The 13,682-nt window shown below is 35.8% G+C and overlaps 1 protein-coding gene across 4 annotated transcripts in view; it reads right to left on the reverse strand.

Annotated features, from left to right (window-relative positions):
* The window catches only part of RAB3GAP1 (RAB3 GTPase activating protein catalytic subunit 1), a 150,698-nt gene that overhangs the window by 55,191 nt on the left and 81,825 nt on the right, over window positions 1-13,682 (reverse strand). For all 4 annotated transcript variants that reach the window (XM_060016892.1, XM_060016891.1, XM_060016890.1 and 1 more), the window contains exons 11-17: window positions 12,263-12,336; window positions 10,009-10,101; window positions 9,433-9,602; window positions 7,470-7,559; window positions 5,892-6,064; window positions 4,593-4,647; window positions 3,399-3,770 (exon numbers count right to left, since the gene is read on the reverse strand). In XM_060016892.1, coding sequence (XP_059872875.1) covers window positions 3,399-3,770; window positions 4,593-4,647; window positions 5,892-6,064; window positions 7,470-7,559; window positions 9,433-9,602; window positions 10,009-10,101; window positions 12,263-12,336 — 1,027 coding nt within the window. The remainder of the gene's footprint in view (window positions 1-3,398; window positions 3,771-4,592; window positions 4,648-5,891; window positions 6,065-7,469; window positions 7,560-9,432; window positions 9,603-10,008; window positions 10,102-12,262; window positions 12,337-13,682) is intronic.

Here is a 13,682-nt window from a genome sequence, read left to right on the forward strand (position 1 = left end):
AAAAGACGACTAATTTTGAAAAAATAGGTAAAGGTCTTGAACAGGCACTTGACCAAGAAAATATCCAAGTGGGCAATAAATATATGAAAATGTGTTCAGTGTCATTATTCATCAGGGAAATGTGAAAACATGAGATACTACTACATACCCCTCAGAAAGGCAAAAATTAAAATGATTGAAATTATCAAGTGTGCAGAGAAGAGTTAACATAGCAGGCCTTAGACTATTATCTTCAGAAAGGCCTGTTTGCAAAGTTGGCTCTCAGCTGGCTTCTGGGAACCTGGATCCTGGCAGAGTCGCACCATACTCCAAACTGATAAAAATGGTTCACTATGTGTAAACTCTTTGTGCAAACAATATGGTTTATGCTGAATACCTGCTTTCCTTCTGGGAGTCTGGAATTTTGGCACATGCTAGGCAGAGGGTGCTTTGTGACCAGGCCCCAGTAAAAAAAAAAACCCTGAGCACTGAGCCTCTGACAAGTTTCCCTAGTAGATAACATTTCATATGTGGTCACGATCAGTTGTGGAGTTAAGTGCATCTTGTGTGACTACTGCGAGGAGACTCTTGGAAGCTTGTGCTTGATATCCTCTGAACTTTGTCCCATGTGCCATTTCCTTTCACTTTGTGTCCCTTTGCTCTATTAAGTTACAGCTGTGAGCATGACTATATACTGAGTCCTGTGAGTCCTCCAAGCAAATCACCAAACCTGGGAGTGGTGTTGGGACCCCTGACACACCAAATGTAAGAGATTATGTGGAATAAACCACAATTATTATGCATTGTTGGAGGGAATGTAAATTAGTTCAACCACTTTGGGAGACTGTTTAGCAATATCTACTAAAGCTCAAACATATTGCTACCACAGGGCCCAACAATTCTACTCTTAAGAATATATCCAGGGCTTCCCTGGTGGCGCAGTGGTTGAGAATCTGCCTGCTAATGCAGGGGACACGGGTTCGAGCCCTGGTCTGGGAAGATCCCACATGCTGCGGAGCAACTAGGCCCGTGAGCCACAACTACTGAGCCTGCGCGTCTGGAGCCTGTGCGCCGCAACTAGAGAGGCCGCGATAGTGAGAGACCTCCGCACCGCGATAAAGAATGGCCCCCGCAACTAGAGAAAGCCCGCGCACAGAAACGAAGACCCAACACAGCAAAAATAAATAAATAAATAAAATTAAAAAAAAAAAAAAAAAGACTATATCCAAAAGAAAATGAGTATGTTCACCAAAAGACACATAAGAATTTTCATTTGTTTATAATAGCTCAAACTGTAAACAACTCAAATTGCATCAGCAGGTGAATGGATAAGCAATATAAGAATTGAGTGGCACATTCATATAACAGAATACTATAAAGTAATACAATATGCATAAATACTGATTCATATAATGACATAGATGAATCTCACAGACGGTTGTTAAATAAAAAAGCACAACACAAGAGTACATAATTCCATTCATATACAAAAGAGCAAGCAAAGTATGATTACATTTACGATATCCAAAAATTGACAAAACTAACCTATGCTAAGTTAGAAAACAGAATTACCTGGAGGGGAGTACTCAATACATCTGCCTATTTAAATTTTAAAAGATTAAATTAAAAATTCAGTTCCTTAGTTGCACTAGCCACATTTCAAGCACTCAATAGCTACATACAGATAATGGCTATAGTACTAGAGAACACAGAAAAAATACATGTCCATCTTCACAGAAAGTTCTACTGATTATTGCTGTTCTAGGATATTGAGAATTTTCTATATCTTGATATGGGTGGTAGTTACATGAGTTTTTATTTTTATATTTTTTATTTTTCTGAGTTAATTTTTTTATTGAGATATAATTGACATATAACATTCTATTAGTTTTACATGGGTTTTTAAATATGAAAAAACTCACCAAGCTGTACACTTAAGATTTGTGCACTTTATTTAGTTATAATTAACTCAATAGATAAGTAAACAAATGTTTTAAAAATAACTAGGAGAAAACATACACAATGTATATAACAGAGGATTTATATCTAATATATGAAGGACTCATATAAATCAATAAGAATAGGACAGCAACCTAAAAGAAAAATGGAATGCAATTCACAGGAAAGGATGGCATAAACATATTAAAAGATACTTAGGTTCATCAAAAATCAGGGAACTACAATCTAGAACACTGAGATACCACTTTTGCCCATCGTATTGGCAAAAATTTTTTTGACTGGAATGTCAATTAAAAAAATTAAATTAAATATGAATACAAGTAACGTGAGTGCAAGAACCTTACTATATAGTTTGCTACTAAAATCCTAAGGCCTAGGACAGTGGTTGGCATATATTAGACACTCAATACATATTTATGGAGGAAGAAAGTGTAAAAGGGAAGTTGGGGAGAGAATGTTATTCCCTTACTCCTATATTCATCAATGACAGGGTATAAAATAGGTGCAGCCCTTTTGAAGAGGAATTTTATAGCTTATATATATGATTTTCTAGAAATTCCATTTCTCATTTCTTCCTTAGAGAAACACTCATATGTGAACAGATAATATATGAAAAACTACAAGAATCTGCTACATTACTGTAGCACTGTAATAGCAATAAGCTGCAAATAACATTGTACATTAAGAGGGTAATGGTTCAATAAACTTATCACTCTTCCATGCCATGGAATATTACACAGCAGTTAAAGAGATGAAGTAGATCCACATGTAATGACATGAAGAGATCTTCAAGACACATTAAGTTAAAAAACTACACACCAATGCACACATTTTTAAAAATCCACAAAACTATGTATCATATGCATACACATACATACATCAAAGCATAGAAACAGGTGTAAGAAATTATAACCCAAACCAATAATAGTGGTTACTTCTACAGATTAGAATTGGAATTAGTGGGTGGTGGCTTTTACTTTTTCTAGGTTGAGTTTTTCACAATAAAATGTATTCACTTATTACCTATGCAAAAAAACCCAACAAAAACTATTGCTCTTCCTTAGGTTTTGAGTTGTTGCTATTCTACTTCCTAATGGTATAAAATGGATTCAAACTGCATATTAGAACAGATAAAAACTAATTATATAATTAAAGAATTTTTACTTTTGTTCTTCCAATATTTTTGGATTTTGTTTTTTTAAACATCTGAGTACCCACCACTAAGTTTAAGATGAACTAATAGATCACCTTATACATGATGAGCTACTATCTACTGAAACTTCAAAACATTTCTCAGTTGTACAAACAGTAGACCTAAAAGCCCCAAAAGTCAAATTTATAGATCTCTGAACATAGAACTGTTTAAAGAATTGCCTCTACCCAAAGCAATTATTTCTTACTAGGATGAAGTTATATAACCAACAAAAAATAAAACTTAAAAGAACCAGTCCATGTCCTACCTGGGTCACTGGAATATATAGAGGTTCTCCATTATGTAGCAGATTAAGTTTCCCATGCTGATGGAGTCGTCCTTCTGGCTTTAAACTTGCCATCTCCTTAGGTCCTCCTTTCTTGCCACTCTCTTGTCCATTTCCCTTAAGTTCTTCAGTATCACTTAGGCATTCAAAAAATTCTTCCTCGCTGTCACTCCAAGAATCCCATGATTTTCCCACCTCTCCCTTTTCCTTATCCATATCTTTTAGATTGTCTGGCCCCAGCTGGTCTCCAGATTTTCCAGCATCCCCTGAATATGTATTAGTTACATTATCTGAAGGACTTGTCTTTCTCCCCTCATCACGTGCCTTCTTTCGTTCAATACAACAATTTAACATCTGAAAAAACATTCATATTTGAATTGTCAGGCAGTTAGTCAGACATAAGCAGGTCCCTGCCCCATTCTGGACAGGGTCATCCTTCTCTCCCCAACCTGGACACCGGTGATCAGAACATGCCCAGAGATCCTCCCTTTTGTGGTCAAGGACTGCTAAGTTTCCAGCCTTATTACAACCAACCTAGATAAAACCCACCAGCATAGGTTGGCGCAGGAGCACCAAGACCTAAAAGGTGATTCAAAGTAACCCAGGGCTCATTTTGCCGTATTTGTAATAAATGAGCACTACAGTTTTCCCCACACGCCCATAGGCTTCACTTGGGTGCTTATGCGTTAAGCGCCTGCGCACAAGGAGAAAAGTTACGTAACCTAAAGCTGTCAATCAACTTGTCAGTCAAATGACACACGAAGGGACTTTCTGCCTGAAAACCAACCCTATCCCCACTGCAGGATGGCTTCTGGTTTCCAGACAGCCCGCTCTCATCCTTTCTCAGGAGTGTACTTCCGCTTTGCTTAATAAAACTTCTGCTGCTTAAAACTGCTCTATGTCTCTCGATTGAAGTTTTTCCTCGGGGAGGACAAGGACTGAGGAAATAGCCGTTCCGTCAGTGACAGTTACAGTAAAATAAAAATCTATCCACTACTTGAATATTTTATTTTCATTCTCCACCCTTTCCCTGGACCTTGTTGTGAATGACAATGACTTAAGTAACCTACAGCACCACAATGAGAATAGCCTATAATCCATTATCACATTTAATATCAGAATAAGCTCCGATTGAACCAAGACCACATTTATATACTGTCACTGGGAAATCTTTACCTGTAGTTTCTGATGCAGTAAACAACATCTTAGATCTGGGGGTCCACTTGCTAATCTATCAAATAAAGTAATGGGAAAAACAGCTTAGTAAAATTGCTTCAGATATTCATATTTTATACTTTTTTTATATTTTAGCCACATTGATAAATCAAAACTAGGTTTCTATAGATAAGGCAACTGAGATGGACCAAATAAAATTAAAAGATCAAAATTTATTTTATCCCCCTAGTCCATAATTCACCAACAGTAACAGCAAACTAGTGATAGCTCTCAAGCTAACAGAAACTTGAAAAAAATTTAAAGCCTAGAAATTCACCCTAGGAAGTAGCTAGCATGTAGTATTTCATGCCTTACAAAAGAGATTATATTATATATTCATTTCTCAATCATGGTGGATTCTCAATATAAATTCCATTGATCTCCACCTCCCTTTTGCTAAAGGGAGCCTGGACTGCCCCTAGGCTAAATCACTAGGTTCCCAGTAATCAGCCAAGAGAGAATCCAGCTAAGCAGAGGCTGGCAAATGACCCAAGAGTAAACATTTTTGGATCAAATACCACTTTATATTACTTATATCATGACTCTCCTCCCTTAGTTTCAGTAGCACAGGTAAATGGGCAGTAACCTATGCAGTACCAACATATATGCTAACTAAACTCTTTAAATGAAATGTCAATATAAATTATACCCAAAAATTATAGGTAATGTCTAATACCTGAACTTATGAACTATAAGATGTTTTTTTCCCCTCCAACTATAAAAATGTATGTTCATGACAGAAGATTTAGAACACAAATGTACACACAAATGTATAAAGAGCAAAATAAAAACATAATTCACACCTGGGAAAACTACTGTTAACATCTGGTTGTATTTCTTTCCAATTATCTTTCTATACATATTTCTATATATATTCTATATATTTTCAGTATTCTCTATCAGCATAATTGAAAGCATAGTTGAAAGCACTCTGTATACATAACACTATATTCTACTTTACTACAAATATTGTGACCACTTTCCATGTTATTAGAGATTCTTGGGAAAAAAACTTTCCATTATAGAGACACATCATGATTTATTTAACCATTCTTTAATGTTTGATATTTAGGTTGTTTAACTTTTTTTTTCCTATTATAAATTTGCTGCAGTGAATACCTCTGAACAGAAATCGTGTCCTAAGTTTCTTACCACTTTCTTAGGGCAGATTTCCTAGAAGAGGAGAATTAATGGGTCAAAAGTCAAATTTTGCGAACAAACAAAAATCCTATCTCTAAAGCTGGAAACTGAAATTATTACCCTGGAATCAGAAAGTTGTTCTCCCATCTGAAACGCATTTCAAGAACAAACTCCTGCCAGAGATGTGCCACTCCTTTCAGTCCTCCATGGTAGAAATTGATCATACAAAGACACAAAGCCAATTTGTATGTTAAACTATCAGATGGTGCAGATTTGAACTGATTGTAGAGATTCTAAATTTAACAAAACAGAAACAAAGCAAAACTTGTTAACAACATATTTACATGTATAATCAAAAACTGTGTAGGTAGAGATTTTAATACTGAAATTAATCTATCCTACCAAACCTGCTTTTATCATATGTCTAATACATTATTGCCTAAATTGTTCTTAGGCAGCTCCATGTTTTCAAGATCTCTGTAAGTATCAAAAAGTGAAGCTATAGTTTAGTGAGCCTAAAGTTATAGCCTTCAATTTCTTCTGTGGAATCTTTAAGATATATTCCAAATTTCAGGTGTTGTTATAAAAATCTTTTCACTACAAATGAGTACCCACTTGTCAAAATCAAAAACATAAAATCAGAACTGTATAAACTGAAAATGTAAAGCCTACTTTTCCTCCTCAGTTCATGAAATCACTTCCCCAAAATAACTATTGTTAACAATTTGATATATCTGCACACCTGTCATTTAAACTCTCATTTTTCAATTTATCAAAGACTTGAAAGAGGAAAACATGAAAATTCTACTTCATTTTACATGTTACTTCATTAAAGAATTTTCCACTCTCTGTCCAGTTTTGAAATACAAAGAAGAATCTGCTGCAAAATTTGATGATTTATGAAAAGTGTAAAATGAAGGCAATCCTATAACCATGCACAATATATTTGTTATTTTTTTCACTGTTTCCAGAAAAGTTCTTCTACCCAAAATATATATCTATGCCAATATTCTATAGTAGGGCATTGTCTGAATGAAGGCCATGATATCATTTTCACTCAAGTTTTACTAAGGTGATTTTTAAAATAAAAAGATCCCTATTTCAAAACAGAGAAAGCTTTATAGTGAGTGCTAGAAAATTTTCACGTTTTCCTCATCCAAGTCTTTGATAAATTGAGAAAAGAAAGCTTAAATGACAGATGCAGAGCTATAAAACTGTTTACAGTAGTCATTGTTGTGAACTAGATTTCATGACTGTTGCTAGAAATATAGCAAAACCCCTAGAAATTCAATGCATTTAAAATATTTTAGGGCTCCCCTGGTGGTGCAGTGGTTAAGAATCCGCCTGCCAATACAGGGGACAGCGGTTCAAGCCCTAGTCCAGGAAGATCCCATGTGCTGCAGAGCAACTAAGCCCATGAGCCACAGCTACTGGGCCTGCGCTCTAGAGACTGTGAGCCACAACTACTGAGCCCACGTGCCACAACTACAGAAGCCCACACACCTAGAGCCTGTGCTCTGCAACAAGACAAGCCATCCCAATGAGAAGCCCGCACACTGCAACGAAAAGTAGTCCCCGCTCGCCACAACTAGAGAAAGGCTGCACGCAGCAGCGAAGACCCAATGCAGCCAAAAATAAATAAATAAAACAAATATTTTTTAATAAAAAAATAAAATATTTTAATATTAATTAACTTACATATTCTTCACTCTCTAATGGAGGATTACTGTTGTCTGTTGAAGAAGTCCCATCTAACGGTTTCTCAGAAGCAGCATCAGGGAATAAGAACTTAGGAGGGAGGAAGAAAGAAAATAATCACATCTTCAACGAAATTTCTCATTTTGTTGACTTTTGTAACTCATATAAACACTGACTTTTTAATGGTTTTGTTTTTAAAATGATGAGAATGCTCTTACTGTACTGCCCAGTTAGTTCTACAATACCTCAAACATTTTCTATTTTTCTTCAAAAATACATTGTTTCAGTGACTAGTCAATTTTAAAATCAGATTTTTCTTGACTGTGTAACCACCTGGTTCTGTGAATTGTTCAGTTTACAGAATGTAAAACCAGAATCTCTTCACTATGATTTCAGGCTCATCCAATGTCATTAAATTTTTTTTAACGTTATTATTAAAAAGACAAAATTATAAAAGAAAATTTTAAAACACCCAAACATTCATGAGGCTCTGTAGAGAAGAATCATCCATGGGTTTTTATACACGAAATGCTACAAGTATGATATTAAAGACCCGTAATTTTATCTTACGAGATACCCATAGAAAGTGGGAAGCAGACTAAACCTGTAATGACCAGTGTATCCTTTCCACATGATTTCTGTTAACATGTGTGAGGGAGTGTGTGTGTGTGTGTGTATGTGTGTCTTGTCTGTGTGTCTGTGTCTGTGTGTGAGAGAGGGTGTGGAGAAGTGGTAAAAAGCTATATAATTGGAATAAAATCTCTAAGGATACATTCTCAAGAAGGGGCCTTCTCTACAGAAATTTACTTTCAATCCTTTTATCACTATTCCTCCCAAGTGCTTTGTGGTACTGCTGATTTGTAACTCCTTTTACTATGCATACTTTGCCACATATTACAGAACATGCTAAACAGACTTTTTTAAATGAGAGGAACTACCAAGTGCCAACCTCCACTACTAAGCACATTTACAAACAGTATCCTATTCTCCTACCACTACGTGAGCTACGTATCAGTGCCCACATCTTACAAATATACAAACTAAAAATGTGGCTAAAAGTCTTGCTCAAGTAAACAGCAGGGATAAGATTAACATCAAGTTTTCAAGTCCTATATCCTTTTCATTGCACTACTCTTGAAGGTTTTTCCCAAGAACGTCTCAGTGCACAAATTGCCAGAAGTACGATTTTAACTACAATTATAGTAAGAGGAGCTATCATCTAGCAAAGGCCTGTTTTATGCCAGTGTAACAGAAGGTCCTTTAGTACTCACAACAATCTCACAGGTTTTCATTAGACTCATTTCAAATGAAGAAACTGAAGTTAAATGGCTTGTTCAAAGTCATACCATAATTCAGGATTAAACCCTGTGTATGGCTCCTAGGCCAGGCCTGTTCCACCACCCTATACCTAGGGGACACCCTAGCCCCTTCCAGTACTCGCTATGAAGTTTTCTCTGGACTGTTGTGAAAGAAAGTTTTCAAGAATACCATTCTGATCATGTCAACCTTCTGCTTAAAATGGCATTAAACTGTTAAGATGAAGCCCAGTGCTTCAACATGGCAGGTTACCTCCTACTCTCCTCGTCCCTGGCCACCCTCTGGGAAGTACCCTGCCATACACCAAACTGTCCAACATGCTCTCTCAGGCTTCTGCTATTCCTCTGCTTCTAAACCTTCTGTCCCTCTTTATGAAGCTTTCCCTGATCCCCACTGCTCAGACAGAGACAGATGAACCCTCTGCCGTGTTCTCACAGCCCCTTTGCCAGAATTCTCACATGTAACATGGTACTGTAACTACTATTTACTTTCCTTCTTCCCACTACACTAGTGGGAACTCATTGTGGAGACGATGTTTTACTCATTTTGTATTCCCAATCCAGTGCCTGCCACATCGATGGGACTGAATAGATAATGAATAAATGAGTGTGCATATAGACATATAAAAACATTACATTTAGTTTACCAAGAGAATTGTATTGAGGACATCATTATTCAGTGGTGATTCTTCTACACCTCTCTGTTTTCGTATTTTCTTCTTTGCAGTGTGTACCATATTTGAAACTGATAATTTATGAATTGGAACCGGTGCAGGCTCTGTCAACTTTGACAAAGCATGAGTTATATCAGCAGCTTCTATAAAAAGAATAGAAATGAATACATATTATATCACCAACCTTGGCAGGTTAAAGTGATGAATAAACTGATGACTGTACAGAATATTTTAGTCACTCTTTTCATTAGTGACTTTTTACTAATACACATGTTCAGCTTTATATGGATGCATGATTGACAAAGGTGTAACATAATTTCTGCCCAGGGAACTTCAAAAATAAACCTCTTTTCAAAATATCTTACATTTTTGGTGGAAAGAACTTATTAATCACACAATGTTTTAACTCAGGGTATATATAGCCTGGAGAAAATGGTAGCTGCCTAGTTCATCAAAACTTGCTTCCCCAACATAACTCAAATTAGAAAAATAGATGAAAAGTTGCTGGAACATTTGAAAATAACTTTTAAAAAAAGAGAAAGGTGTCACCTCTTCCTTCTTCCTCAAATGTGGATCGTCCGAGAATCTCATCAGTTGACTCCTTTCGACGGCAAATTTTAAAAAACTCAGTGACAAAATCACCTACATAGAAAAAAATGTTACTCATTTTTGAAACATAACTGAAAGAAATCAGTCCTATAAATAAAAGTACATGTCTTTTCACAAAAGCTATTAGCTAAGATATGATAGAAAAAGAACCATTCAGTTTTTCTACCCAATCCAAAAAGTAATCCTATTTAAAAGGTAGCCTTGCTTTCTCTCCATAGTCCAGGATAGTAAAAGTTTTTCCTTAGAATTACTTCTAGAATGAAAGGAAAAAATAATTGAACCTGATATATTAAGCAGTTACTATTTGCCTGAATAAGACAAATAGTATCTATTCTCATTAAGTTGTACAAGTAACAAGAATATTACTATATATATGTAGTGGTCTTCTTTCCCTAGCTGCCACCCTACTAGAATTCTGAATCCATTAGAAAAATAAAAATAAATTCTAAAGACATGTTTCTACAGGATTAAAAAATCATGTAGGATGAAGTTATTTCAGCTTCAACTGCATGTTAATGATATGCTTTGTGTCATTATAAGAAAGGGGGAAAAGGTTTGATATCTTCTAAAGAGCTTCTATGAGATATGTTTGCACAAAGAAATTAAATCTTAACAAGAACCATCAGTACTAAAATTATTAGACAATACAATATACTAATTATATCCAAGTTTGAGAATTCACCAACTAGTTCTGAATAAACCTGGAACATTTTCTGGAGTTCTTCAGACAAGTAGGAAAATCCTATAATCTAGTCATATAAACTATATGACTATAGCTTATTGTAGTATATGACTACATAATCCTATAATCTAGTCATATAAACATAAAGTTAAAGAGACAGGGTGAGATTAAGGGGCAGAAGCTTAAAATGAGAAGAATACTTTTAATTCTAAGGTCCTCTGTAATTATCACAAAAGTCAGCGGCTGAGGAATAATAAGGAACTAGGAAGAAATTTAGTGACTAAATTTAATAATTTAGTAAATCAATGATTAAACAAGAGACACCATTTATTGAATACTCATTATAGATAGGCACTGCGTTAAATGTGATACACATACACACACGTACATGATCTTATTTGATCCTCTTACTAACACTCTGAAGTATGTACTATTGTTACCTCTATCTGACTGACACTGGAAGAGATTGTGAAACTTGCTCAAACTGGTGGATCTAGGATTTCAAACAAGGTCTATCCAACTCAAACTCTTGATATAAACCCTCTACTATCTCCCTATACCCCAAGACAAATTCACTGATGGCAGGAATTTTACCTTATCTTTGTATTCACTATTATATAGTTAGCACAGATGGCAGTGCTAATAAGCATTTAATAAACAGCACATGATGAATGATAAAGAGCCCAAGAAAAAATGCTTTAGAGAAATGCCCTAATATTGTCATCAGTAACTCCTAGGTTGAACGGTAATTTATCAGGTTAAATGAAATAAAGGTGGCACGGATGAACACAGAAATGGAGGAAATAATTTTCATGTGTACTAAATATAAGAGAAAAAGACTGGAAAGAGGAGATAGGTTCAGAAGATTTCATGAAAGAGGTATTATCTACAAAAATGGGAAGGGAAAGATAATTCTAGACATGGGATATAATAATAGGATCTCAATACCAATGGATAGCTTTTAAAGTATTTCTATTTATGTTATTCCACTGACTTCTTCAGATATCCCTATGATGTGTACAAGATTATTAACACCTCTTTTCCTCTATCAGAAAAAAGATTTGGGGCTTCCCTGGTGGCTCAGTGGTTGAGAGTCCGCCTGCCAATGCAGGGGACACGGGTTTGTGCCCCGGTCCGGGAAGATCCCACATGCCACGGAGTGGCTGGGCCCGTGGAGCCATGGCCACTGAGCCTGCGCATCCGGAGCCTGTGCTCCACAGTGGGAGAGGCCACAACAGTGAGAGGCCCGCGTACTGAAGAAAAAAAAAAAAAAAACCAAATGACAAGAAAGCAAGTCTGCTAGTACTATTCAAGAGTAACTAGAAGGATTCACTGCTGTTGACAAAGATTTCTTTTTAATGGAGTTAACCGAGGAGGTCACAATGTAAAACAATAAAAATAAAAAATACTTTTTGGATAGGTGAAATAAAGTATAAAGAATACATTCAGTGTTCCTGATCTGGAGGAGAGACAGATTTGTGTTATTTCAGGAAAGGAACATAAATATCTTACCTAGCAAACACTGAGGATTATCAGCTTTTCGAACTCTAACAGACCAATGGGGAGCCTGAATAGGATCCAAATCACTAAAAGGCAAAACAATAAACACAAGATCCTATTTATGGCAATCTGCAAGACTCATACATTTACCAAAATGCAGTCTAATAAAAACATTATACAGAAGGACAAGTAATCCATTTTGCCTCCCTTAAACTTACTGTTATTCATATGCAGACCATTTAGATAAGTTAAAAACAATAAAACCTTAAGACATCAAAGTTCATAGACAAAAAAAGCACAAAAGGAAAAACAAAACAAACTAATCAAAAAACATAAGAATGATCCTGACAGGCAACATACAATGATAATCTAATGAGAATTACATTTTAGGAATAAAGAAAATGAAATGAGAAACAAGCAAGAATCCATAATAATTTTAATCTGCTTTTTGTTACATTATTTATTAATAAAAAAAGAAACTATAAAAATTTCCACAAGATCAAAAGTGCCCCATTTTCTCAGTTAATCAGATTATGGTGCATTCACTTAACAGAATACTATGCAGCAATTTAAAAAGTGACAACACAGATCTACATTTATTAAATGAATAAAGGTATTAAATGAATGAAGCGAATTAATATATAAATTTATACCTTAAAAAGATATACCCCCAAAATGCTAACTGGTTATTTTTTAAGTAATGGAATTGTAGGTAGTCTTTACTTTCTTCTTCTTTTTTTTTTTTTTGCGGTATGCGGGCCTCTCACTGTTGTGGCCTCTCCCGTTGCGGAGCACAGGCTCCGGACGCGCAGGCTCAGCGGCCATGGCTCACGGGCCCAGCCGCTCCGCGGCATGTCGGATCTTCCCGGACCGGGGCACGAACCCGTGTCCCCTGCATCAGCAGGCGGACTCTCAACCACTGCGCCACCAGGGAAGCCCTACTTTCTTCTTTTAATTTATTCATCTAAATCATCTGATTTTAAAAGTTCATGTTACTTTTACTGTCAGAAAATACAACACATTTATTTTAATTATTAAAAAAAAGTCGTCTATTTCTCACTGTTCTGCATCAACCATGAGACTGTACTAAAATTATGTTCCTCCTTCTCCATGTTCTTCCAGGATAGTGCTCACTGTAATTTTCAATTTTTTCCTGTGCAATTTTGTATTGCCCAGGAGTATATGACATGGATGTTCTGTTATTTGACATTTAATGATGAAATATTATTCCCACATATTTTGATAACCATCATCTCTTCAAAGTCCTTTATCAAATGCTTCTTACCAGCTAAGAAAAGTTCAACAGAATTATGCATTGAATCCCAAACTGCTTAAAAACACCTTTGCTAAAACCAAGTAAGATTCAGATTGCTCATTTTCCCAGAACTAAGGACCCTATCTCCAAAGCCCACAGCTTAAAACACATCTATAA

Source organism: Delphinus delphis, chromosome 7 (genome assembly GCF_949987515.2).
Source record: "Delphinus delphis chromosome 7, mDelDel1.2, whole genome shotgun sequence".
NCBI lineage: Eukaryota > Metazoa > Chordata > Mammalia > Artiodactyla > Delphinidae > Delphinus > Delphinus delphis.